Source organism: Bombus pascuorum, chromosome 5 (genome assembly GCF_905332965.1).
Source record: "Bombus pascuorum chromosome 5, iyBomPasc1.1, whole genome shotgun sequence".
In the NCBI taxonomy this organism is placed as follows: Eukaryota; Metazoa; Arthropoda; class Insecta; order Hymenoptera; family Apidae; genus Bombus; species Bombus pascuorum.
The window spans coordinates 7,151,453-7,176,762 of NC_083492.1; the positions used below are offsets into that span (position 1 = coordinate 7,151,453).

General features: G+C 33.5%; 4 protein-coding genes across 7 annotated transcripts; 2 read left to right on the forward strand and 2 right to left on the reverse strand.

The window, feature by feature from the left end:
• Nucleotides 1-896: 896 nt before the first annotated feature.
• LOC132907321 (cyclin-dependent kinase 11A) lies at nucleotides 897-6,244 on the reverse strand. 2 transcript variants are annotated; one of them, XM_060960285.1, is made up of 8 exons: nucleotides 4,274-4,844; nucleotides 3,543-3,914; nucleotides 2,793-3,473; nucleotides 2,386-2,699; nucleotides 1,979-2,305; nucleotides 1,631-1,895; nucleotides 1,303-1,533; nucleotides 897-1,219 (listed from the first exon to the last, which is right to left on the reverse strand). In XM_060960285.1, the coding sequence occupies exons 1-8, from the start codon at nucleotides 4,306-4,308 to the stop codon at nucleotides 925-927; spliced, it is 2,520 nt and encodes an 839-aa protein (XP_060816268.1). In that variant the 5' UTR covers nucleotides 4,309-4,844; the 3' UTR covers nucleotides 897-924. The 2 variants fall into 2 exon arrangements, with proteins under 2 accessions (XP_060816268.1, XP_060816267.1); XM_060960284.1 differs by lacking the exon at nucleotides 4,274-4,844 and adding an exon at nucleotides 5,987-6,244 and having other exon boundaries at nucleotides 898-1,219.
• Nucleotides 6,245-6,768: 524 nt separating this feature from the next.
• Nucleotides 6,769-13,570, forward strand: LOC132907476 (tyrosine-protein phosphatase non-receptor type 23). Its single transcript, XM_060960603.1, has 10 exons — nucleotides 6,769-6,991; nucleotides 7,181-7,383; nucleotides 7,456-7,778; nucleotides 7,881-7,993; nucleotides 8,059-11,380; nucleotides 11,448-11,971; nucleotides 12,059-12,522; nucleotides 12,586-12,884; nucleotides 12,965-13,111; nucleotides 13,170-13,570. The coding sequence occupies exons 1-10, from the start codon at nucleotides 6,905-6,907 to the stop codon at nucleotides 13,289-13,291; spliced, it is 5,604 nt and encodes a 1,867-aa protein (XP_060816586.1). The 5' UTR covers nucleotides 6,769-6,904; the 3' UTR covers nucleotides 13,292-13,570.
• On the reverse strand, nucleotides 13,571-18,332 carry LOC132907486 (dolichyl-diphosphooligosaccharide--protein glycosyltransferase subunit STT3A). Of its 3 annotated transcripts, none has more exons than XM_060960639.1 (12): nucleotides 18,224-18,332; nucleotides 17,214-17,373; nucleotides 16,977-17,144; nucleotides 16,758-16,918; nucleotides 16,290-16,679; nucleotides 16,063-16,216; nucleotides 15,746-15,984; nucleotides 15,501-15,665; nucleotides 15,242-15,430; nucleotides 14,950-15,169; nucleotides 14,684-14,872; nucleotides 13,571-14,603 (listed from the first exon to the last, which is right to left on the reverse strand). In XM_060960639.1, the coding sequence occupies exons 2-12, from the start codon at nucleotides 17,308-17,310 to the stop codon at nucleotides 14,458-14,460; spliced, it is 2,118 nt and encodes a 705-aa protein (XP_060816622.1). In that variant the 5' UTR covers nucleotides 17,311-17,373; nucleotides 18,224-18,332; the 3' UTR covers nucleotides 13,571-14,457. The 3 variants fall into 3 exon arrangements, with proteins under 3 accessions (XP_060816622.1, XP_060816621.1, XP_060816620.1); XM_060960638.1 differs by having other exon boundaries at nucleotides 18,112-18,318; XM_060960637.1 differs by having other exon boundaries at nucleotides 18,105-18,318.
• A 274-nt stretch (nucleotides 18,333-18,606) lies between these two features.
• Nucleotides 18,607-25,273, forward strand: LOC132907475 (nuclear pore complex protein Nup205). Its single transcript, XM_060960602.1, has 6 exons — nucleotides 18,607-18,760; nucleotides 19,026-19,189; nucleotides 19,288-19,993; nucleotides 20,069-20,794; nucleotides 20,878-24,813; nucleotides 24,908-25,273. Exons 1-6 carry the CDS (start codon nucleotides 18,751-18,753, stop codon nucleotides 25,126-25,128), a joined length of 5,763 nt encoding a protein of 1,920 aa, XP_060816585.1. The 5' UTR covers nucleotides 18,607-18,750; the 3' UTR covers nucleotides 25,129-25,273.
• Nucleotides 25,274-25,310: the final 37 nt, after the last annotated feature.

Consider the following 25,310-nt stretch of genomic DNA (forward strand, 5'->3'; position numbering starts at 1 on the left):
CGTCTGTCGTGACCAGATTTCAACCCCCACGAACATCACCCGTATAAAAGTACCGTAGCTTGGAGCTCTCAGGGCAATTCCGCTTTACCCGACTAACAGAAACAGTATTTGCACTTGCATCAATTCCTACAGTACAGAAAGCAGGTAATTGTATAAAATTTTTTAAATTGGAAACTAAATTAAGGAGGGTAATTAATAATTTTCACATATTTTTGTATACAAAGTATGACACCGGTAAAATACGTGCTGATCTTACTTGTAATGCTGGGAATCACGTACCAAACACTGGGAGCAACTGAAGATTCTTATAGGAATCTGTTGGGGTTGAATCTTCCATACGGCAGAGGAATGGTAAGAAAATATAAAATGACTTCTGTTTAGTTTTAATGATCCTAATAAATATGTGAAATGTGTTTCTAGAATAATGATTTACAATTTGCAAGACTGCTGATGTTGCCACCCTGCCTCTGTCATTCTAAGCGCAACTCTGAACTCATAAACTCGCTGCTAGGTCTACCGAAAAACATGAACAACGCTGGAAAGTAAAATTGCTGAAATTCCTTGACAATGAAGCTACGCTTTATCGAATGTATACGTTTCAAAGAATCTTTTAAGCTTGTAATGTATTAAACTCAATAAACTCAATAGAATTAAGTTCTTGTTGGAGGTCTTCTAATCAACTATCTCTTCCTGGCAACAAAAAGTATCAACTGTTATATAAAATAAAGTCCAAATGAAAGATAAGGTTTAGTTAGCCACAAAATAAAAAATACGAACAATGTTCAATAATTAAATATTTTATTCGTTTGATATAATCCCAAATGTAAAACATAAATACGTCGAAATTAATGTACAAACTGTAGTCTGTAGAACTACAGACTCTCCGTTTAAAACTCCGTTTTGACTCTCCGTTCTGGTCTCCGTTTAAAACTTTAAATGGAATCCACCTCCAATTGGTGGTTGTCTACCGCCTTCGGTAAGACCCATGTGAAAACCGGAGTTGCTTAAATCAGCATCGTCTCCATCTCCTAATTGCTTGTATTCTTTCCCTCCACTTGGTGGTTTTGGTGAAGCATTCGCTGTTCGTATCCCAAGCTCTGACTTAGCTGGCCACGTAGGAAACATTTGTGGATCTATTGGTAACGGTGCTTCTGTGAAGTAGCCATGTTTTAAAGCATCTTCCGCTGAGATTCGTTGTTGAGGATCGTACGTAAGAAACCTAAAAAGAAAAATATTTTAAGTTAACAAAAAAAGAAAAACGACGTTAAATTTAAAAAACATTATTTAAAGAATCTTACTTACTTGTTTAATAACTCGATGCCTAAATCTGATAAGGATAAGCTGAAACGTTGTCTCAAATTGTTTACGGGATAATGAGCGAATGGAACTTTCTGCACCAACGGCAGTTTGCTATATCCTGGCCATATTCGATCATTTGGAGTACCTAATTCCTTGAAAATCCTGTTTAATTGATCAATTTCGGATTTACCAGGAAAGAGTGCCTCCATTCTTAATAATTCTGCAAAAATGCATCTGGAAAAAACATTTTATTTCATTGATAACGCAAACATGTACTGAATAGAATAGAATAGAATAGAAAGAAATACTGATTCTGTAATATTTTTCTTACCCCACTGACCACATATCGATGGGAGTGCTATACTCCTTTCCACTTAGTAGCAATTCAGGAGCTCTGTACCAAAGTGTTACTACAATCGGAGTATATTGTCTTAATGGAGAACCATATTCTCGTGCTAAACCAAAATCACCAACTTTCAAAATACCTCGGTGACTTAGTAACAAATTTGACGTTTTTAAATCTCGATGAAGTATCCAATTATCGTGTAAATGAGCTACTGCTCGTAATAATTGTTGCATAAGACATTTGACTTCTCCTGTGGACAAAATATTCATGTTTTATTTCTTTTATCAATAATACAATTATTTTTATTTTATTTCAATTATTTTATTTATTTACCTGGTATGAACACTTGTTTCTTTTGTTTCATCGTTTCCATTAACGATTTTAAATCATGTTCAACATAATCCATTACAATAAATATCTTATCCATATTGCTACCAACAACTATTTCTCGAACAGTAACGATATTTGGATGCTGAGCTTTCAGCAAAGTATTTATTTCTCTGAGACTGGTAATCGGAAAACCTTCCTTTTCTTTCTCCATTTTTAAACGTTTCAAAGCAACAATTTCATCTGTACGTTTATCACGTGCTCTGTACACTACACCATATGTACCTTCTTCAATACGATTTAAACACTGAAATTCTTCTACACTTCTACAACCTGCAATGCCAAAAAGTTTGTTTTTTGTCATTCATCATCAACACGAAAATCAAATGAAATAAACAGATTAAATTACGCACCTTGAATTGCTGGCAAATATGGAGGTAATTCAGGCTCTTCGGCTTCCTTTTTCCCTTCTTCTTCTATATTCTTGGACGCGCCGTTTGAATCTACGTGTCCAGGCGATTCCCCGTCAGAATGATCAGACTTAGCCAACCGATCAACAGATAAGGGGCTTGGATTATTGTAATCGGAACCGTCATTAGAATCGGCGTTAGAACCTTTATTTGAATCATTAGATTCATCGTCATCATCGCTGCTAGATTCGGATGAGTCGGAAGAATGTCTATCGGAGGACCTCTCACGCATACTTCTTTCTCCATCGGATGAATGTCTAGATGCGTAAACAAATAACCAAGGTGTTTTAGAAATCAAAAATAGAATATCATGATATCGATTACAACAGATATTCTGCTTTAATACTTACTCGATAGACTTAGAACGAACTTCATCCGAATGAGCCGGACTCGGACTCTCGTCCGATAATTCCACGATAGATGGATCTTGATTGTTGTCTGGGCTTAGAGGTCGTTTTTCCCCTCTTTTCATTCGTCGCGCTTCCAACTCCAATCTAGAGACTTCTTTCCTCCTTGCCATCTCTCTATCCGCTTCCAGTAATCTTTCTTTCCTAAGTTCCTGTTCGGTCATTTCTTTCGGGTCCTTCGGCTGTATCGGTATTTCATTCATTTCCATATCATCTCGCTCTTCCGTGACAATTTCCATTGCTTCACGCAATTGTTTTTCTCTATGTTCTTTTTCGCGCTCTGCTTTTTCTCTATCTCTTTCACGAAGTCGATCATGCTTGTGTGATCTTTTATGACGTTTCTCACTTCTTTCAGGCCTTTCCATTAACTCTGTTTCAGAGTACTGCTCTTCCAATACTCTCATATGCCTATGTTCCTCCATTCGAATTTCACGTCGTTCTCTAATATCATCGATAATACGAGTATCGCGACGTTCTCGCATATCTTCCAACCGTATATCTCTACGCTCACGCGGTTCGCGTAATTCCCGAGAATCGTCCAAACGAATCTCACGACGAGTTTCCACTTTGTAATCCCGAATGTCCCGCGAATCTTCTCGCCTTTCTCTTCTTTTATCCAATAACCTGTAAGTTAGACATATTAATGAAAAATATAGCTTTATTTGTCAAAGTAAATGTGAGATATGCGCATACCTTTCTCTCAGATCCTCCAAAACACGGTCCCCTGTACTTCTCTCTTTCCTATCATGTCTAGACTCTCTATCTCTGTGACTTTCCATTCTTTCTAGCCTTTCAAGCCTCTCCCTATCTCTTTTGGAACCTTCTGAACGCTCTGATCTTTCCAAAATATCCACACCATGCCTACGGTGTCTATGTTTATCTCTATGTTTATCATCCCCACGATCATGATGTCTAGACTTCCTTTCCTTTTCTTCCCTACGATCTCTTCTATCACTGTGTTTGTCTCTTCTGCGTGATGAATTAGATTTGTGATGTCGGACTACAGCCTGTGGTGGTTTTATATCCAAAGAGTCTGCTGTATCTCCTCCATCCTCTTCTGAAAAGCTGTAAGTATAATTTTCTTAAAACAACTAATACTTACACACACAAAACTGATTTGGTAGAATATGTATGTTTCTTTTCATTTGATATATACGTGCAATGCATATACAACATATCTAATTGAAAGAAAATACAGATCAATAATGAAAAATATTATTGTTAGAACTTAACGACATACTAGATATTATTAAATACATATCGAAACTTATTTTCGCTAATAGTGAACAATTTGGTAGGTTCGATTATTTTCAAACTTTAGTACATTAAAGGGAACTATTTAAGGAAGCAAAATATTACGAAAAAAGTATCGCGAACAATTATAAGTAGTTTTAATTTTACTTTAAACCTAAACCTAAACTAACCTCAATCTAGTCCAAACCGTATTAAATTTTGTCATTTGTATTTCGCGATTCGTCCACTAGAGCTAAATTAAAATTGAACAGTCGTCGAAACGTCATACGGTGATCGTCAAACACAAATCAGCTGAAATAGCTATATACTGATAGCGACAAAGATGATTATTAAGTTCCATTTTTTGTATATTTGTTACATGTATTGTTATGTTCTTTCTTGTAACTATTTTATTAATAAATATTAAATTAAACTGCTCTTTTACCTGTTTAATGTTTAGTTTCAATTCAATTGCTCTCATATAGTTAGAGATTAGATTTAGGTTTAGTTTTATAGTCAAATTAGAAGTATTTAAACTTGTTCACAACTCTGCTTTTTGTGATACTTTGCTTCTCTAAACAGTCCTTTATAATATACTAAAGTTTGAAAACAATCGAAGACACACACCAAATTGCTCACTATTACCTTATTTTTCTTTACTTAAAAAGTAAAAGAAAACAATATGTGCATATATGCATTACTGAAAAGAAGTCTAGGGTGGGACAAAGGCAAGGGAGGTACCGTTCTCCATTACTTATCATCACGTGTTGCTATATTGTTTTATTTATATATATGACACTAAGGGAATGGACAAACGAAAGTGTAGAAAAATACTTGGAGGAATGTAAAGACTGGACCTGCAATGGAAGAACGGTAGAGGAAATGTAGACAGAAATCAAAAAGAAGATAAACAAAGCGATACCAAAGAAGAAAGTGAAGATAAGGAGATAGGGCATGGGGGAGAAAGCATGGTACGACAAGGAGTGGAAAGAGAGGAAAAGAGATAAGAAGGAAGGTGACAAAGTTAATGAAAGGAAAATGCAGCAGAGAAGCTCTCATAGAGGAAAAAAAGGAATTCAGACAGTGGTGCAAACAAAGAAAGCAAAAGCACGAAGAAAAAGAAATGGAAAAAATCAAGAAGATCAAAACAGAACAAGCATGGAAATACATAAATAAATATAGAAGAAGAAGAGAGGATATAGATGAAGAAATAAGCGAAGAAGAGTGGAAAAAGTACTTTATGGAAATTCTAGAAGGAACAGAGCACAAAGAGGGCACAAAAACGGAGGAGCATCAAGCAGAAGAGAAAACAATGGAGAAGAGAGAAGATAATATAGAGAACGAAGAGGTGATCTTCCAACTAAGGAACTTGGAGGAGAAGAAAGCAATGGGGGAAGACGGGTTGGAAAATGAAGTATGGAAGTATGCACCGAAGGAAGTAGGGGAAACACTATGGGATTTGCTAAGGAAAATATGGAATATGGAGCTGGAACATAGAAGAAAGGCTAGATAAAATACGAAGGAGATACGTAAAATGGATCCTAGGCCTAGACATGACAACACCGAACTGCATATTGGCAGAGGAAGCGAAACTGACAGAAATAAGAGAAAAAGCACTAAAAAGAGCAGCAAGGTATGAAGAGAAAGCCATAGAATAAAAAAAAGAATTAGTAAAGGAAAGAGAGAAAAGCTGGAGAAAGGGCCAAGAAGGGAAAAGAGAAAGAAAGAGAAAGAAGCAATTAGAAGAATTAGGAGTGACACAAAGGGAAGCAAGAGAAAAACAAAGAAGGACGACAATAGGACGACCTAACCCCAAATTATAGAAGAAAGCAGAAATAGAGAATCAGAAGAGAGGGGGAGAATTGAGGTTAGTTAGTTAATAAAACATCATGTAATTTTGATACCTGAAATCGTCCATATCCTTTAAAGGGCTTTTCTTTATTTCTCCGTCTTCACTTTGATTATCAATATCCATGTCAAAGCTGTATTTCACTTTAGAACACATAAAATGATTGACTTCTTTCGTATATTATAATAGTTTTCGACACGTATAATCCAAAAATGCACGTTTTAACTTTAGAAATCTAACGGTTCACAAATAACCTATTTTTCGACAGATTCCAAGCACTTACAACCGATCACAAGCACTACACAACGTACAACTAAACATATCCACTGTACAACTAAACATGGCCACTTTTCATTGTTCGATCTACCATACACTGTTGCCACGTATATAGTTACAAACAAAACAGCCATGAAATATAAATATTCATTAGATTTACGACAATAGATTTAATTACATACGTAACACATTATTTCAACAACCGCAGTGTAAAAATACAACGAATTTTGTCAATATTCATTTATTAATCGGAAAAATAAACAAATAGTATCTCGAAAGTAGATTTAATGTTTATTTTTTTCTATAGACATACACAAACCGTTAGCTAATTCCAATATGCCTTATTGTCAAGATGCATTTTTATTTGACCAATGTACGGAAAATGATTTCCTTATGTACATCATAGTTTAATTAATTCTATCTCATATTTTATATCGTAATTAATGATGTAACGAATGCAAAATATTACCTGAAATAATGTGTAAATTGTAGAAAAATTTTTTATATATTGTAAATGGAATTACCCTTGCACATGAATATCTACCCATAAATGGCGCTTCAGTCGTCATCAGTAAGTATATACGTGATAAAGAAAAATATGTTCCATGATTAAATCCATTTTCTACAAGTTTGACAGATGATCAAATGTCAGTTTTTAGAAACCTCGGAAAGATAACATATTATTGAGTAATTTACAATGGAAGCAGTACCGAGGTTGCCGATGATATCGTTTCAATTAAAAGTTAGCCCGGAGCCTACTACGTTTGGACCAAAGTTAAAGCAGGTGTGGATAAATAAATCACACTGCAACTTTTTTTTGTCATAAATTAATACTCGAGTTTTGTTTTTATTATTTACAAATTTAAATTGTCGTTCCATATTTCCATTTTGCAAATGAACCGCGTGATCATTCTTTAATTTATTTCAGTTTGTCAATTAATCTAATTAGAGATATAAACATTTTTTGTTTTAGTATATATGTGATTTTTATAATAAAGATCCAGCAACATTTACACATGAGATACATCAATTAGAAAGCTTACGTGCAGTGGCTGTACGACCACCCATTGATGTAGCTGGCTGTTCATTGTTGAAAAGATATTACTGTCAATTGCATTTTCTTCATAGTAGATTTCCTATGGGAAAAGATGGTATAGCAGCGGTCACATTCACATGGTAAAATAATTGACATAGTGATGAATAGTTATCATTAAAATTAAAGAATTGAATGTATTTTATTTTAAATAGGAGAGATACATATGCAAACATGGTTTGCTCATTGGCAAATATTCGCTTTGAAATAATTTCTATCTTGTATAATATTGGTGCAATGCATACTCAGTTGGGAGCACTTACAGAAAGGACATCAGCTGATGGGATGAAGATGGCTTGTGCTCATTTTCAATGTGCAGCATGGGCGTTTGAGCATTTAAAAAATAGTTACCCACAGCCATCTGGTGTAGATTTAGCTCCAGAACTTATGACATTTATGCACCAGCTTTGCTTAGCCCAAGCTCAAGAATGTATATTAGAAAAAAGTATGCTTGATAATCGTAAACCCACAATTATAGGTAAGTATAAAAGAAATAAGATTTGCATAAATATATTACATCTTTTGTGGCTTTAATTGTCTACTCTTGTACATCATTCTACAAGATATATGTATCATGTAGCAAAAGTCGCGAGACAGATAGTGGACTATTTCAATTTGGCATTAACTACACTTGAACAAGGTGGAAGTGAGGATGGAACCATATCAGATACAGTTGGAACTAAAATTTATAAGGTAAAATTTAAAAATATTGCTTACTGTTATTAATGAAACATTGTTCTAAAAATATTTTTTTTCAGAGCTGGAAGCATTATCTGAAATTCAAGAAAGCTTATCATTTAGCAGTTACATATTTATATCAAGGATTAGCTGCTGAGGAACAAAGAAAGATGGGAGAAAGGGTAGCATTTTATAATGCTGCATTAGCTTCTTTAAATGAAGCACAATTAATTTATTCAAATATTCCTGGAGAAAAAGCAACTATAGAAGAAGCACTTACATTTACAAATGACGTGATAGAAGGAAAACGTAAAGCAGCTAAAAATGAAAATGAGTACATATATCACGAAGAAGTACCAGAAAAAGAAACATTACCTACAGTAAAGGGAGCTCCTTTAGTTAAAGGAATATCTTTTAGCATCAACGATCCTGAAGTTTCAGGTCCTGATATATTTGCCAGATTAATACCAATGAAAGTACACGAAGCAAGTTCTTTGTATTCAGAAGAAAAAGCGAAAATATTACGTTCCGTCGGTAGTAAAATTGAAGAGAGGGATCAGCAACTCAATACCTACTTAACATCCTTAAAATTGGAACATATGAGTTTATGGGATCCCGATGCTCAAACAACTGAATGGGAGCGGTTACCTCTTCCTGATGAACTGGTTGAAAGATGCGCAGCACTAAATGCGAAGCAACACATTATTCAAGAGTTACTCGATATAATGGGAAAATTATCGGATACTAGCCAAGATGTTGAAAAAATATTGAAAGAAATTAAGAAACTTCTCCTTGATGAAGAACAAAAAGAAAAAGAATATCAAGATACGGTTGGGAAGAGACCTCCGTCGATAGTCGCCACTGATTTAACCAGAGAAGCTAAGAAGTATGAAGAAGCTCATAATAAAGCTTCAGAAAGTAATCATGCTCTTCATAAAGCAGTAACGATGCATGTAAAAAATTTAAAAGTACTTTCTCAACCGCTTGCTGATCTTATGGCCCATATACCTTCGCCAAGTGCGTACCTATCAGAACAAAATACTGAAAAATCACATAGTGCAATCGAATTAGAACGAATGCATACTAAGGAACTAAGGCGCATTTTGAATAAGGTTGACGAAATGCGTAGACAAAGAAACGAATTACATGCAAAGTTACGAGATTCGATTTCACAAGATGATCTAACACGCTTACTAGTTACTGCCACGTCCGATTCTGGACCCTTGGATCGTTTATTTGCAGATCAGCTAAGTAAACATCAAACTCTAGTAACATTGATAGACCAAAATCTTGTTGCACAAGATAACATCTTAGCAGCTTTAACAGATGCATATGCCCAAACTGCTAATGTACGAAAAGGAGTCGAAGAAATATTAAAACGCCGAGAACATACTATTTCTTCTTTGATTGCGTCTTATGATGCTTATGAAGACCTATTAGCAAAGTCTAGCAAAGGTCTTGAATTTTATAGGAAATTAGAAATAAATGTCTCAAAATTACTTCAAAGAGTGAAAAGCACTTGTAAGGTACAGGAAGAAGAACGAGAACAAATACTTGCACAGGATAGCAATAAAAATTCTCAAGAAAGGATTGATACAACAGCCGCTACTTATGATCAGAGTCGAAATCGAACTGGTAGTGGACTTAAGTTAAAGGATTATTTAAATAGTAGGCAGGAAAATATTCAAAATCAGTATTATAATGTATATAAAGAGCAAGGTAAACAAGTTCAGATAGATGCAGCAACAAAGTCATACTTGAATGACACAGTGAATAAAAATGCAATGCATTCTAGTGGAGTGACTACGTTGGATGCAATGTCTACGAAATCTATGCAGCAGTATTATTCTACACCATATACGGATTACAAAACGAATGTACCCTATACACATGAAATTTCAACATATAACGAAAATACTGCTTTAAGCCAAAACTATATGCAAGTAAATAGTTCAGATACTGTAAATACTTATCCACAAGTAATTGGGACGACAGCAAACACTGCAGTGCAGTACCCAGTAAATTCTTTTATATCCAATGGACAATTTTCTACAGCTTTAGATGGACAGCATAAGTATTCTGCTAATCCTCAAACACTTTATAACTATCCTACCAATACATTACAATATGAAAATTACCAACCTTCTGCTGATTATACTGGATATAATATTGCACAGCAATATCCTCCTAATTTTGATAAAACTGCTAGTACTAGTGTTACTAAAACTGAGATACCTCAAACATCGATGACACAAACGTCTGCGCCTCTAGCAAGTACAGTTACTAAAACAACAGATGTACAAGCACAGCTTTATACCACTTTAGCTCAGCAAGGCCAACAATATATACCTGAATCACAACAAAAATTTGTTTCTCAAGAATCTGTTTCAACCATCAGTCAACATGTATTACCAGTGGATAATACTCAAATGCAAAACTATATCCTCCCTCAAATTAGTCAAAGTGAAGTTTCATGTACTCAAAGTTACATTGGTACAATGTATTATAATCCATCTGAGTTACATGCTCAACAAGTCACATCGAATCCAAGTACATCCGAAACGACTAATATTCCTGCCTCTAGCCACTATATGCAAACACAATATATGAATACAAGCATTCCTCAACCTGTTTATTCTACTAGTTCTTTAACTGTTCCAGTAAATAATATGGGGACTTCATATTCTTCTAACTTGCACAGCTCTAATGCTGTACAATATCCACAGCAGAGTAGTACAGAACAAACTAAACAAATTTATACAGATAAAGTATACCAATATGGGTCACAAGTATCAGCTAGTGACGCCACTTTAACTTACCCTAATACCTATCATGGTTTACAACATGCCAGTGTTTCATATACACAAACTATATTACCTACAGATACTTCTAATACATATGCATACTCAAATTGTTCTACTAATACAGAAATAATTCAAAGTCATACAAAGCCTTTGACAAGTATGCAAAATTACACACAAGCATATCAGTACCCGCAACAGTACCCTGGGTATGGTGGTTATTCTCATGTATACAACCAAGGATACAATTATATTCAAGGAAATCAAATAACTATGCCAGTGACAGAATCTTATAAAGGCCAAATGGGATACACTTATAATTCCACCAACCAATGTTATGAGTACAATCCTAGTAATGTTCAAACTTCACAATCAATTCAAGTATCACAGCAACCTTCTGAATCAGCACTGCAAATAAATACCGGCATTAACAGTGTATGCCAACAACAAGAAAGTAGTGCGAGATACACAAATGCTAGTAATAATTCTATGGTTAGTCAAACTCCATCTTCTCAATATTCAGAACAGACTTATCAGCCTCAAGGTGTGGCTGATATTTATTACACTACACCATATGGTCTCCAAATGCAAAGTACTCAAGGTAAATATCAAACTATTTTCTTATATTAACATTGCAATTATTTAAATTTTATGTTTAACTTTTCTAGCATCCTCTAGCAGAAATGAAAACTACACCAATTACAATCAAACATACATGCAAGCTGCTAACAATGGAACTAATACAACGACAAGCGCGAATCCTACTAAACCCGCTACAATGTCAGAGAAATCTAATGTGGACTTGCTTGCTGACCTTGATATCACTATAAATCATGCACCTTTAGTGCCAGAAGTACGTCCTGTCAATAAAAGCAATGCACAAGACGAAGCTGTAATGAAAGATACGACAAAAGATGAAACGAAAGATACTGCTAGTGAAGATGATAAAGTAAAGTCGAATGACACTACTACTGTCGAAGATAAGACGGAAAACGAAAATTTGCAGATTGTATGGGATACGTGGTACAATGACGTGCAACCTAAAAAGGATCCTTTAGGGGATCCAGTAGCATTGCAGAAGTTTATAAATGAAGTTGAAAAATATGAGAAATTTGTAGATAGCTTACTTGTTAAAACATTAAGTGGAGCAACTAATCTTGATATAAAATGGAAGGAAGTCCAAGAATTTGAAGTAGGATCATATGAATTCCAAATTACTTGTATAGTGTAAAATATTATTCTGTTAATCACACTACAAAATAATATACTTGAATTTTAGGAAAGGGAAAGTGGAAAACAATCGTGTACAGTAGCGCTAGCTCATTCTTCGGAAAATAGAGTAATGGAATGTATCCCATATGACACAACAAGGGTACAAATATCGTCGACAGATATTCCAAATTATATTAATGCTTCTCATATAATGGAAATTACACAATGGATACCAACAGCATTTATTATTACTCAAGCACCATTGCCGGACAAATTAGAAGTATTTTGGATGATGATATGGGAACAAGAAAGTGAAATAATTGCATGTTTAGTATCCGATGCACAATTAAATGGAGAGATATACTGGCCTATAAACGAAGAAGATATTCTGAACATTGGTAGCTTTACGATATCATTAAAAAAGAGAGTAAATCATGTGTCCTACGTCCAAAGAGTTATTTCTGTGCATAATACTAAAAAGAACTCAGAAAAGACTGTCGTGCACATGCAATTTCTTACATGGCCTGCCAAGTATGTCTTCAAAATAAATAATATTCAACCATTTTATGTATATAATTCTTTTTTACTTTTCAGTGGTTTTCCTAGTAGTCCAGGTGCACTGCTTACTTTTTCAACGGATGTAATGACAGAACAAGCACTGAGACGTTGTACAAAACCAGTGGTGGTGCACTGTTTGGATGGTGGAGCACTAAGCAGCTTATTCCTAGTAGCAGCAGCAACAGTATGCCATATACGTGCAGGTTGCGGAATAGTCAATGTACCTCTTGTATTCAAGGGTCTTCTGAAGTGCCGTAAACAAATTGTAAATAAGGAGTCCTTGTTATTCGCGTATCAGTTGGTATTATACCACGCTCAAGACATTTTAATGAAGCGTAAGAACTATTTCTCCTCTAATTATTTATATGATTTGATTGAATTAATTTAAAATAAAATTTTCTTATCGGATATTTAGGTGGAATTTTATCGTCTACTCGCTCGACATTTGAAAATTTCGAAGGATTAAAGGGAAATAAGGACAAAACATCAAGGAAGATGCATCCTTCTGATGATTTCCTTCAAACTCTTGGCATAAATACCCAACGATCAGATGTTGACCAAGGTATTGTAAAATAATATTTTTTACAAAGTATAGTTTAATGATATTGTTTAAACTTTAGGTCGACAAAAAGCTTCTACTGCTAATTCAATACATTCAACGACGTCGATTCAAGAGAAACCTAAAGAAGGAATAATCGATCCGCTAAGTCAACTGGATCCTCTATGGTCTATTAGAAGATAATCAAATAAATTTGCAAGTAAAACTTCATTATGCACCAACCAATAAATTTATTATTTAAATGAACGTTTGCATTCCTACGTTTTTTAAATTAACGATATTGCTAAGAGTAAAATAATTATGGTAATTGTATAAACATTGCAATTCGTATTAATTCACATAGATGACTCGATATTTCTGAAACAAAAGACACTTATCGTTCAGGAGTTTCGTAATCTTTAAGTTTTAATGGTTTTACAATCTGTAAAATATATCGAATAAAATGTATGTACGAAAAACAAATGTTGTCTGTTTACATTTATTTCCATCTTCACCAGAAAATCACATATTTCCATACACATCCACAAAACATACGATATAAGGCATGCGTTTCTAAAGCATATGGATGATAAATTGGTACGTATTTCTAATATACATATGTTCATACATATATATATACATGTATCATAATTCGAAATCATTTTATAATCAATTGATACTATTTTACACCGTATACTACTACTGATGTTTCTGACAGGTTTCGAGTTTATGATATATATATATATACCTTGGTTACAAAAGAAATCTTCTTTAATGCAAATTTATTATCCATATGAACACATGATTAATGGCATAATAAATCTTTACCTTATTAATTCTCAGTAAGTATAAGTAATAAAATTACATTTTTTATTAAATTTAGTCATTTTATTAAATGTAATTACTTATGTGTATGTAGGAAGCAATTACGAAGATAATCATTATCTTTGAACACAGGGATCGTTTAATAATTTAACGTTTAAAATAAATGCTTCTCTAAGAATACTCAACTTGATAAACTATACCCTGAATATATATATTCTTTAAGTTACAGATAATATTACGTTCTTATAAACGCTATTAAAATAAATATGCTGCTGGATTCTTTTCGATTATTATAAAGATTACTTCCAAAGTTATTTCATAAATCGATATAACTATATTTACTAAAATAATGTATGTATATAATGAGGCCTGAGTATATTTTTTATAAAAGTTTCAATTACACTATTTAATGGAAGTTGTAATTCTGTATTTAGTGCCATGTTAATATCTTATAGACAATTATAAAACTTATAAGCAAGTGAAATGATGAAACAGTTTACAGAGATGTGATAATATTATTTTTTTCTTATTAGTCCATATATTTTTTAAATTCCTCTGTTTTTTAAATCTTTCACTTTATAAATTCGTACAAGCCAATGTTCTGTAGTGTAAGCTTCTTCTAACATGTCTAGCTCAAAGTCTTTATTACCAATTTCCATGTTCCTAACTCTATCATATCCAGAGGGTTTGCCTGTTTAATCATAAAATTATTCAAATTGTATTTATTTTAAACTAGTATAAATTATATTCATGTCATAATAAAAAGCTTACCCCCTTCTGTATAAACTTGACCGAATCTGTAATAACACATTTTATACATAAGACAATTGAGCAAAATTGGAGAACCTTCTTTGTCAACTCGGAATTCTCCTGCAGAGTTATAATAATCCCACTCTGTTATAGATTTTCCTTTTTCAGTGCTTCCGCCGATACGCACCATCCATAGGAACTTATTAATGTCTGAAATCATAATTGAACAAGTTCTTAGACTATTTTAAGTTATAGCTTTATTTAGGTTTATATAGTAATTGTAATACCATCCGACGAGTAGCCTGTAAGTCCACCAAAAATAACAAGAACATAATTAACATCTAGTTCTCTCATTATTTCGTAAGCTTTTTCCTCAGAGCTTGCCATTGCTTGGCCGACTCTTGATATGTGAGTATTGTTCCATGTATTGTTGTCTACTAAAATGGTACGATTTGCCATCGCCGTGATCTGGTATCCATAATCCCACCAAGACATTACTTTGGCATTCTGCAGTTAAGAAACGTAATTTTAAATGTTGCAAATTAACAGGAAATTGTCTAGGTAGAGTTATAAAATTACTTCTGGCGTATTCATCCGTAACCAATAATACGCTTCTCTAAAATCATCAAAGATCATGCGACCACCATCCGGAGAACGCGCCGATAACACGATACTAGGAGAACTATAAGCTTCTGCTGTAACCCATGTACAGTGGATGGTATACGAAAAGAAGAGAATACACATTACTGTTATAAAGAGTGTGGCAATCTGCAATCAATATGTCAATATAAAATTTCGTAAAAAATGAAAGTTAAGAAAAGATGTTCATTGTAATTACCTCACTTCTGAGTATATAATTACTTTCAAACTTTTTCGACTTTTTATCTGTAATTTTTCCTCTTTCTACTTGTTTCATATAAGTGACAAGTAAAGAGGAAGCTCCAATGCCACCCAGAATACACATTACTGGAGCCAGAACCAACATTAATCGAACCATTACACCCTGTATAGTTTAAAATTTAAGTGCTTGTTCGAATTTTCGACCAATTTTTAACGAATTTTTAATAAAAACTTTTTACTCACAGCAAAGTATAGACTTGTAACTCCATACAAGATAAGGAAAATATTTGAATCTGTTAACTTTGAAAAACAGAAGTATAGACCCGAGGGAAATAGAAATACTAAAATCTGAAGATCGAAGTAAAAAGAGCTCCATGATGTTGGTTGATGTTCCGAAACAGACGCAATTATCGGTATGTGATTCTTTGCATAGGACGGGTCCAAAAGAGAATAAAAGCGACCAGTCCATGGAGATATTTTTCCTTGCAATTTAGGATGATTAAAAAATTAATAAATGTTCTTTATAATCCAAAGAAATATATTATCATTATTGTATATACCTGTAATAGTTAAGATAACACCTAATACAAGTGAAATAGTAACTACAGAAATGACAAGACCACGGAATAATATTTCAAAGTCATCTTGTGACATTTTACTACGCAGATAATCAACTAGAGCGTGAATCTGACAAAGTCCAAAAACTCCCAATGCCTGTACAAAATATAAATTAATTTCGTCTAAAGAGTATTTTCTACAAAACAGAGATACTATATTTTATACTTACAAGCATGTGTTCTGAGCTCTGAACAGGTTGAAAACCAACAAAAGATATTTGCATAGATAAAATTGTTCCCAAACAATATACAATACTGTATGCAATATATATTCTATGAGAAAACCTGCCAGTCACCATTAAAGTTAATACATGTAAAGGAATTAGATTAATTAGAAATACATAGCCACCCCAAGAAGACACCATATAAAAATATGCAAGAGCAGCACATGTTGCCCAACAAATTGCTCCAGTTTTAACTGCTTTGATCCACATGTAATATGTAAATAACATACAAAAAATAGCTATGCCTTCATTATCATAAGATCCTGCCACTGATCGTGATATATAACCAGGTACAATTGCTATCATAGCTGCAGCAAACAATCCTGATGCAGAATCCTTAAAATCATACATAAAGTAATATAATTTTGGTTTATTATACTAAAAATACTACATATATATTGAATATATTTTTACCTTCAATTCTTTGGTAAGTAAGTAAGTAATAATTGTTGTCAAACTAGAAAATAATGGAGCTAGGAAGACACAAATAGTACGTATATCTAAGGTAATATTTAATAACCATGAAAGACGATATAATGCTGCTGATGTTATCATTAATCCTGGATATATTGTTCCTGAAATAATTAATGATTAAAGTATATTATGATTAAAAATTAATACCGAGGAACATACCTCCAATTATCCTCCCAAGAGGATACCAAACACGATCATCAAACCAATTATGAAAACTATAAAACCCATTTTCTGCTAAATACTTTGTTGTGCGATAATTAAAATATGGATCAAATTCATGGATAACACTTTCAAATCTTAAGACAGAGAACAATCTTGTTGCAAAAGCTATAAAAAAAGATTACATTTACTTAGAATATTACAAGAATTCTTCTTATTTTAATTTAGGAAACTTACATAAAATTGCTGCAAGAGATAACGCAGTCAATTTCAAAAGAGTCTCTTGCTTCTGTGCAGACATACGTAAACCTCTTGTCTTCATCAATGTAACCATATTGATGAGGCTATGAGGTGTTACTCTTTTAAATAATTAAAACACCACCTTTATAAAATTTACCTATAAAAAATATACTATCATTCATACTGATATTATATTTATTTATTTGTGATAAAAACTACATTTGTATCACATGCGGAAAGCAGGTAAATACTTAAAAAATTATATGTTAAAATCTTCAATGCATTATTATACAGGATGTCTCAATGTTCAACAGCCAAACTTTATCAATATATTTTTATATTGAAACAAAAAACAACTTCAGGAAAAAGAATATATTGAACAAGTAATATTGATACATGTGATAAAATAATATAAAGGGTTTATTGGTTCACATTAAGATGAAGTAAAATCAAAATGAGTCTTATACTTATCTAATCTGTACTTATTCTTGTTTTACAGCATTGTAACTACAAATTTATTACTGTTCCTATTATATTAAGTATTTTTATTATAACTTTTTAATAAAGTTTTAAATGAATTATGCTTATATAACATTTTTTGCTTGAATATACCCATAGATTACACTGACGAAGCTCGGCCGTCAAATCCTGAGGCACCCTAGTTATCATATCAATAAAAGCTATAACGAAAAACACATGGCGTTTGTCACTGTCAGCAATAGGTTATGATACTCCATAGAAAAGAGATAGTAGAATAGAAAATATCGAACGTACGCGATTAAGAGATAAATGAATGAAATAATAAACATATTGCCTCAGCAAGAAAATAGCGATTACATGCTAAATGAATTACATGAATTCAAATGATAGTTTTCTTCACTAACTGACCACGTACACAAAATTACCGGCCGGTGACATATGTATATTTTATATTACATATCTAATCGTTCCGCATCGTACATTTATGTAGTTTTATATTTGTTACGTAAACCGTGATGTGAACTTACGAATTTACAAATTTTACAATACAAGAAAAGTAATAAAATAACAACGTCATTTAAATTACTAACTGAGAAACATCGCGACTGGAAAGAAAAGGCATAGATTAAAGTCAGCTGCTAGTTGCGTTACCTACAATCGAAATAAGGCCAAGCAAATTATTTGGTATTCGTATATATAAGTACGTTATAAAAAGAAAGAATTAAAACTATTCTTTGTTCAAATAAACATTGATTATAGATTATTATAAGTTAAATACTGAGCGATAAATTAAACTTACAAGATAAAAATAAAAAAAAATTTTAATGTGAATACGTCCTCTGGTGTAGTTTTTAAAAATAAGATATGTTTATAGCAATTGTATCTCGTGTATAGTTGTTCAATGGTTTATGATTATCAATAAATCTATCGTTCCCGCCAGAGGACCGGTATTTGTATTATGTTGCACGAGATTTCTTTCCTTTCATTATATTTAAGTACTATATTTTGTTCTGCCAAATTTGTACTTTTATAACATTTTATTTACCGTAACAAAATGACCGAAGGTAATTTTTTATTTATATGATTGATCTATATCTTTAACGTCACATGAAAAATCTAACCTGCCTTGTATAAATGATTAATAGATATTTGAACTATATTCCTTTTAACATAATGCAACAATTCCTATATTTTAGCATTTTATTATAGTGTTATATAGCCTTAGAAAAATATTTTTAATCAATTATATATATATTCTTTTTTATTTTTTATATTGTTCTGAATAATCATATAAATTGTTAACAAAATGTTATTTTATGAATTTTATAGAAAAGGAAATTACACAGGATATGTGGACTCCTTACAAGGAACTACAGAGTCTTGTGGAACGGTATATCACTTCTTCTCCAACAACTTATGACCTTCAATATCCTGAATTTACAGAAGCTTTACGTAATCATAGGCAAAATTTTTTAACTCTTTTAAAAAATCCTGTAAGTGATTATATGATATCATGTATTTAAGATTATGTGAGACAACAAAAATATTACAAATTTGCATAATATATGGTTTAAGATATATTCTATTGCAGCCACAAAATGTGAACAGCAGAGAAGAAATAACAAAGGGAGCAACAGATGGTATTACACTTCCTGGCTTAGGACATCAGTTGTTGTCAAAAGAATTGGTCGATGAAACCCTTATTATATCAGACATGTATGAACTTAATGAGTTCATGGCATTAGATCTTTTATGTACTGCTCAACTACAAATGCCTCATCACCCTGGTTTACCTAGAGGATTAACAGCTATTTTATTATATTATGATGGAAAGAAAGCCCTTACATCAACTTTAAGAATGCTTATACAGGCAAGAATGGGACATAGTTGGAATATTGATGCCCCAATAGCTCTTCTGAGACATATTACGGAATATACAAATAAATTACAAGAGGATGGTTTATTAGATAGGATTTTATCATTGTTAGAAAAAATGGATCCTGTAAAGGAGCAAGACCTACTAGAAAAAAATCGGGCATTAGGTGGATCAAAGCATCGATACATGGTCATGAAACTTTACAATGATTCTAGACAAGATTTAGCAGATATATTATATTTATGGTCTGCACAATCTTCATTACCAAACCCAATCTTATTTCGTTTACTATCTTTATTACAAACGAAACAAATTGATGAAACGTATGAAGGTGGTATAGATAAAGTTACGCTTGCTATTATAATGAGTGTATTAAATGCCACCAATTTTAGCTCGTTACATAGTCATGAAAATGGTGAAGGTATATTCTTTAATCAACTATAAATATAAATTTTGTGTTGTGATTTGTCATATTATATAGAGTTTTTTATTTCAGAATTGATCAATTCTATGCCATTAATTGCAGAAAGAGGAGCACACGACGAACTATATCAAAAATTAATATCAATGAACATCAATTGGGAGTGTGCTAAATTACGCGGACTTATACAATTTGCTTTTGCAGTTGCTCTCACAACAATAAAAACTACAACTAACGTACAGGTCTTGAATATTACTATTGAAGATGAGAGACTACTAGAAGCAGCTTTAACAAATAAATGTTTTCACTTTATGGCTGAATTATTATTTAGAAACAAGAGCATATATTATGAAGAATTTTATATCCGCTATTTTCACTCTCTTATTTCCGATTTTATATTATTGATGCCCTTAAAAGTTAAGGATCTACGGAGTCGAGTGGACGAATCTATGCGTTTGATTCAGGCATACCAGCAAGAGGGTATCAAACCACCCTTAAATTTAGATAATCATTTTGAATATCTAATGTTAACTGTGGCGGAATTATATAAAGAAGACCCTTTGAAACTGGAATTAGTTATGGACTATTGGTGTCATCACTCCAGTCATGATTCTACGCACGCATCTGCTACTACATACATTAATCGTTTGCCATCTAGACAAGTTGCTCTTTTTAAATTTGTACGCCTTGCTGGTGAAATATTACCGGCGGGATTATTTGTTCCATATCTTAAAATGATCGCATCTCTTGCATCTTCTACACAAGCAGCACGGCAAGCATTCAATTTTCTTAAACCAAATGGTAAGTAATTTGTGTTTCAAAAATATATTATTGTTTTTATGGAATCAATAAAAGGAATATTGAAAAGTAAAAAAATTTCATAGGATCTTCAGGATCAACAACAATTTCGTGGGATCACTTTTTTAAATCTCTAAGCCAGTACTATGATAATCTTAGGAAAGAACTACCTCCCAGTCAAGACACTGTTTATCGACAAAGGAGCCATCCCAAAGGCATTACACCCGAAGAAAGTAAAGGTCTTGAAGCAGTGCTATTGGTCGTTCAAGTGATCGCGAAAAACGACGAAATATCAAGGATAGCAATATGCGATCATCCAGGGTGGAAAGTATTACCATCTTTAATCGGTTTAGTCAGTTGTGGAATACCGATTCCGCTGAAGAGTGTTTTGATACGAACACTCGCTGCGTTAGCTAGATCACCCGAAAGTTCATCCACCGTATGGCAAAGTTTGGAGGCTGCGCAAATACTTTCAACTATACCAACTATAAGCAGCTATCAACCAAGAGGAGTTCAAAGTGAATTAGAAGAGGTTGAATCAAAGAATGAAAGATATCCATTAACACGAGCAATGTTAGAACTTTTAGACGTTCTTACTGATTTTCCTGTATTACGACTATTAGGAATGGGGCAGCGTAATCCGGGCTTTGATCCGTATTTACATTTTATTATTAATACTGTCTTTTTAAAATTTCATACACGGTCATACAAGAACCCAGGAGAAAAATGGGAAGTTGCAGAAGCTTGTTTAAAAATATTTTCAAAGCTTATTAAACAATATGAACCAGCTGTAGAAGATTTCGTTGGATGCAAGATGGAGCTCCAGAACGGAGAAGTTACAATAGTTAATTCTGCTCCTGGTTATCATATAATGACCCAATTACATTCCAAATCCGAATTACTTCATGTTATATTATATATTCTTGATAAAGGTTGTACTCATTTCGATACTTATGAACAGTTTCCTGCTAAAAAAAATCTTGAAAACGGCACATTGTATTGTTTGGAAATATTGGAAAGAGGATTAAAAACGCAGCATAACTATATGGCTCAATTAGCCGCTGCAAAATCGATAAACAAAATTTTGACTGGACTATCAAGATTACTTTTAGAGGTGGATCCACAGTCCAAAAAGCCTGATTATATGATCAATGTTGCTAAATATGTTTCATATAGTTCTTGGCTTCCACAACACGCGTTTCATGCTGTCGGAGTTATTCATGAAGTGACCAACGAACCAGGAGCAGATTCCGAATTGCTTTCTACGTTTACAGCTACTCCTACTTTAGCCACAAATATCAGGCACGGTTTCGTGGAATGCCTAGATGCAGATACAACTTTCGATGAAGATACGGAAAACGAAAAGCAGTATACTGGTAGTTGCAAAGAACGTATTTTGCTTTTGATGATGCAAAGTATTATACGACCTACACCAAATCTTTCTCACTACCTGTTAGGATTTGAGATTACCAAAGATATTAGAAAAACCGTTCTACAGCAACCTGGTATTCTAGGCTTCCCACGAACATGTCTGCATTCAATATTAGGAATTTTAGAGCAGTCTCTTGAACGTGGCCGTGACAAAATAACAGAAGCTTGCTATTGTTTCCTTCATACGTTAGCTCTAAATAACAAGACATCTGTTCCTGTATTGAGATTTTTGCGAACTAGCGTAAATCAAGACTTCGTACAAAGACATCTCACGAAATTACCATTTGAGGGACAGAACAAAGCAACAGAGCTTGGTTGTATGTCGTGGTTATTAAAGATAGCCGCAATTGAATTACGTGTCGCTGGTGGAAGCTTACAAAATTCTCTGGTTCAACGATTAGTTGGAAACTTTGGTCAAGAAAAAGGGCAAATTGTGCCATCACAGAAACTTCTGATGGACCTTCTGCATTATATCGAATTTCAGCTTCAGTTGGAATCACCATTATCTCTAGATTTCTTCGATCCATCACAAGTAGAGATGGTTTTAGGACGATGTAGCGTTCCAGTTACATTGATAGGAGGCCCTCGACTTATAGACATAAGAAAGCTACATTCTCTTATCACAGAAGAATTGGCTGTTACTCAAAGTAGTGCAATCGCTACTCAGCGCAATCTCATGCAACAAGAAGTACAAAAAATTTTGACATACGCTTTGAAAAAGAATCAAACAAAGCTTTTATCTTATGCCACTGTGAAATTCGTAGAGGGCTGGTGTCAAACAACAGAAATACTGTTCTGTGTTGCAACGAATCAACAACTTCCTACACCACAAAAACAAAATCTGCTGTTAAATCTATCCCACGATTTGTTACAGAAAATGACGTCTTGCGAAGCTTTAAGCGAGATAAAGACCTTAGTATCTGGAACAGTTCTGATGTTACTGGTACATTTGCGAAACAGTTTCCTCACGCAAATAGATAACGAATCATTTCCTTCGTCGCCTTCGAATACAACGATGATGAAGATCATTTTGAGTCATATCCTGCAATGGATCTTGAACGCAGGAGCTTCCTCGCAGAAAGTAATAACCCATTTATATGCAGCATTGCTAAATTTCCTCTGTGTGGTCGGTTTAGAAAAATCAGAAAGTACGAACATCATTGATTTAATGTACGTTAGTCAATTAGATAGTTCAGTGAACAGAGTAATGCCTGTTCAAGAACGTTCTCATCGTTACGCGACAATACAAGTGATAAATAGCTTTGGAAATAAATTGATGGACATTTTATGCCATAATTGTTCAGGTGGTCATGACGTTTGTAAAATGTTAGCATTGTCCTGTCTAGACAAAATCTTGGAGCTGGATTACGACAATGCTTGGATCATTTATTTAGCTAGCAGAGGATATTTAAAGCACATGATAGACAGTCTTTTAGAATCTGATAATATGTTACGGTGTATGCTACAACCCGAACCTGAGACGTTAAGACCACTATACTTGTATGAAGCAAAAATGGCAACATTTTGTAGAATGGCCTCTACAAGATTGGGTGCTGAGAGTCTTTTAGAAAATAGGATCTTATCATGTATGTCAAATATGATTGTATTTGATCGACATCCCGATGTTCACATAGGATTTGAAGGAGGCGACTATTCTTTCATACCCTCCATTGGTCAGCGTTATCAGCAAATCTTCTTGCCAGCTTTGTACCTTTGCGATGCTCTGCTTACTACTCTGGGAACAGAAAACCAGTCGTGTGCCATACAAGTTTGTGGCTTTCTACAGAGCCACGGGGATATTGTCAAAATAATACTACAAAATGCCTTTTCAAAAGCGAATACACTTTTCTTGAAAGAGATCGCCTGTCTTACAGGAGTAATATCCCGATCTGCAAATATTGATATGTATAAACTGGTAGATGACGAATTGGCTAGATCTGAATTCGACGACTGTAATTTAGGAGACATTAGTGGCATGAGAGAACTTCGTGCTCATTTGTATGAATTACAAAGATTAATGCTATCGCTGTTGTATAAATTTCAATTGCAGCCCGCTCCTGTTCGTTTATGCCACGAGAAAACAGAAGCAAACCAGCAACATATTTCTTGCGTACAAATAGTTGCAAATATTATGCTCTACACTCGTAATCAGATGCAACATAGTAGAATGGATCAAAAAATAAGGAATGTGCTATTTGAGCCTCATTTAACACTGAAACCAGGAGGAAGGGAAAACAGAATGAAAGACACTTCTGGCGGAGTACATTTAGGAACGATCGTTGATCAACTTGTATCTGTTACGAATTTATTGCACACCGAATTACCTCACATTGATACTCTCATTAGCAAGTCGGCAATGATAGGAGAAATGAGTACAACCGAATTGAAAGAGTATATGTCCGAAGAGGAAGCGGAACTCGATGTGCAAAAGCAACGAATAATAGTGGAACAGCGATTGAATCGGTGGGTGAAAGAAAAACGTCAAACTATAAAGTATTGTTCTTTAATAATAGAACACGCATTATATATTCTGTGGAGCCATTTGGATTTCTATATGATACAAGTAATGTCACGGTACAGCCGAATGCAAGGTAATATGACATCTATTAATGGTACAATATAATTAACGATTCTTCAAATATTAAGTAAATATTAAATGAAATATTTAAAATTTTTCTGTTTTAGTATCTCCAGCAGGTATAGATGAAGATATGGTAGCATGGAAAGCATCTTCAGAAACTCTAATGGAATTAAAACAAGGTCTTGTTTCTACATTTACAGATAACTTTATTACGCAATTATTAGATACACATAACGAATATGCAAAAAATACGGTGGATCACAGCTTTGTTGAAGCCCTTGTTAGAAGAATTAAAAGGCTATTACAGTTTATAATTGTACAATAACATCCCGTCTATAATTCGAATTTATAACATATTTTTTTACGTATCTGTGTATTTACGAACAACTGCCAAAACTTTTGTAGACAGTATTTATTATAATAATTCGACAGATACAAATTATCAATAAATGATTTATATAGAAATACAATTTACTTTAAAAAAGTACCTTTATGCTTTTATTAATT

Excerpts from the sequence above, each read along its gene's own strand:
- LOC132907321 (XM_060960284.1), bottom strand. The coding sequence starts at position 6,087 with ATGTGTTCTAAAGTGAAATACAGCTTTGACATGGATATTGATAATCAA. Across the intron at positions 3,915-5,986 it reads AAGGATATGGACGATTTCAG|CTTTTCAGAAGAGGATGGAG; the intron begins GTATCAAAATTA and ends TTATACTTACAG. Across the intron at positions 1,534-1,630 it reads ATCGATATGTGGTCAGTGGG|ATGCATTTTTGCAGAATTAT; the intron begins GTAAGAAAAATA and ends TGTTTTTTCCAG.
- LOC132907476 (XM_060960603.1), top strand. The coding sequence starts at position 6,905 with ATGGAAGCAGTACCGAGGTTGCCGATGATATCGTTTCAATTAAAAGTT. Across the intron at positions 7,994-8,058 it reads TTGGAACTAAAATTTATAAG|AGCTGGAAGCATTATCTGAA; the intron begins GTAAAATTTAAA and ends ATTTTTTTTCAG. Across the intron at positions 13,112-13,169 it reads ACGATCAGATGTTGACCAAG|GTCGACAAAAAGCTTCTACT; the intron begins GTATTGTAAAAT and ends TTTAAACTTTAG.
- LOC132907486 (XM_060960639.1), bottom strand. The coding sequence starts at position 17,310 with ATGGTTACATTGATGAAGACAAGAGGTTTACGTATGTCTGCACAGAAG. Across the intron at positions 16,680-16,757 it reads TACTTACCAAAGAATTGAAG|GATTCTGCATCAGGATTGTT; the intron begins GTAAAAATATAT and ends TATGATTTTAAG. Across the intron at positions 15,985-16,062 it reads TGTTATCTTAACTATTACAG|GAAAAATATCTCCATGGACT; the intron begins GTATATACAATA and ends CTAAATTGCAAG.
- LOC132907475 (XM_060960602.1), top strand. Across the intron at positions 19,994-20,068 it reads TAGTCATGAAAATGGTGAAG|AATTGATCAATTCTATGCCA; the intron begins GTATATTCTTTA and ends TTTTTATTTCAG. Across the intron at positions 20,795-20,877 it reads CAATTTTCTTAAACCAAATG|GATCTTCAGGATCAACAACA; the intron begins GTAAGTAATTTG and ends AAAATTTCATAG.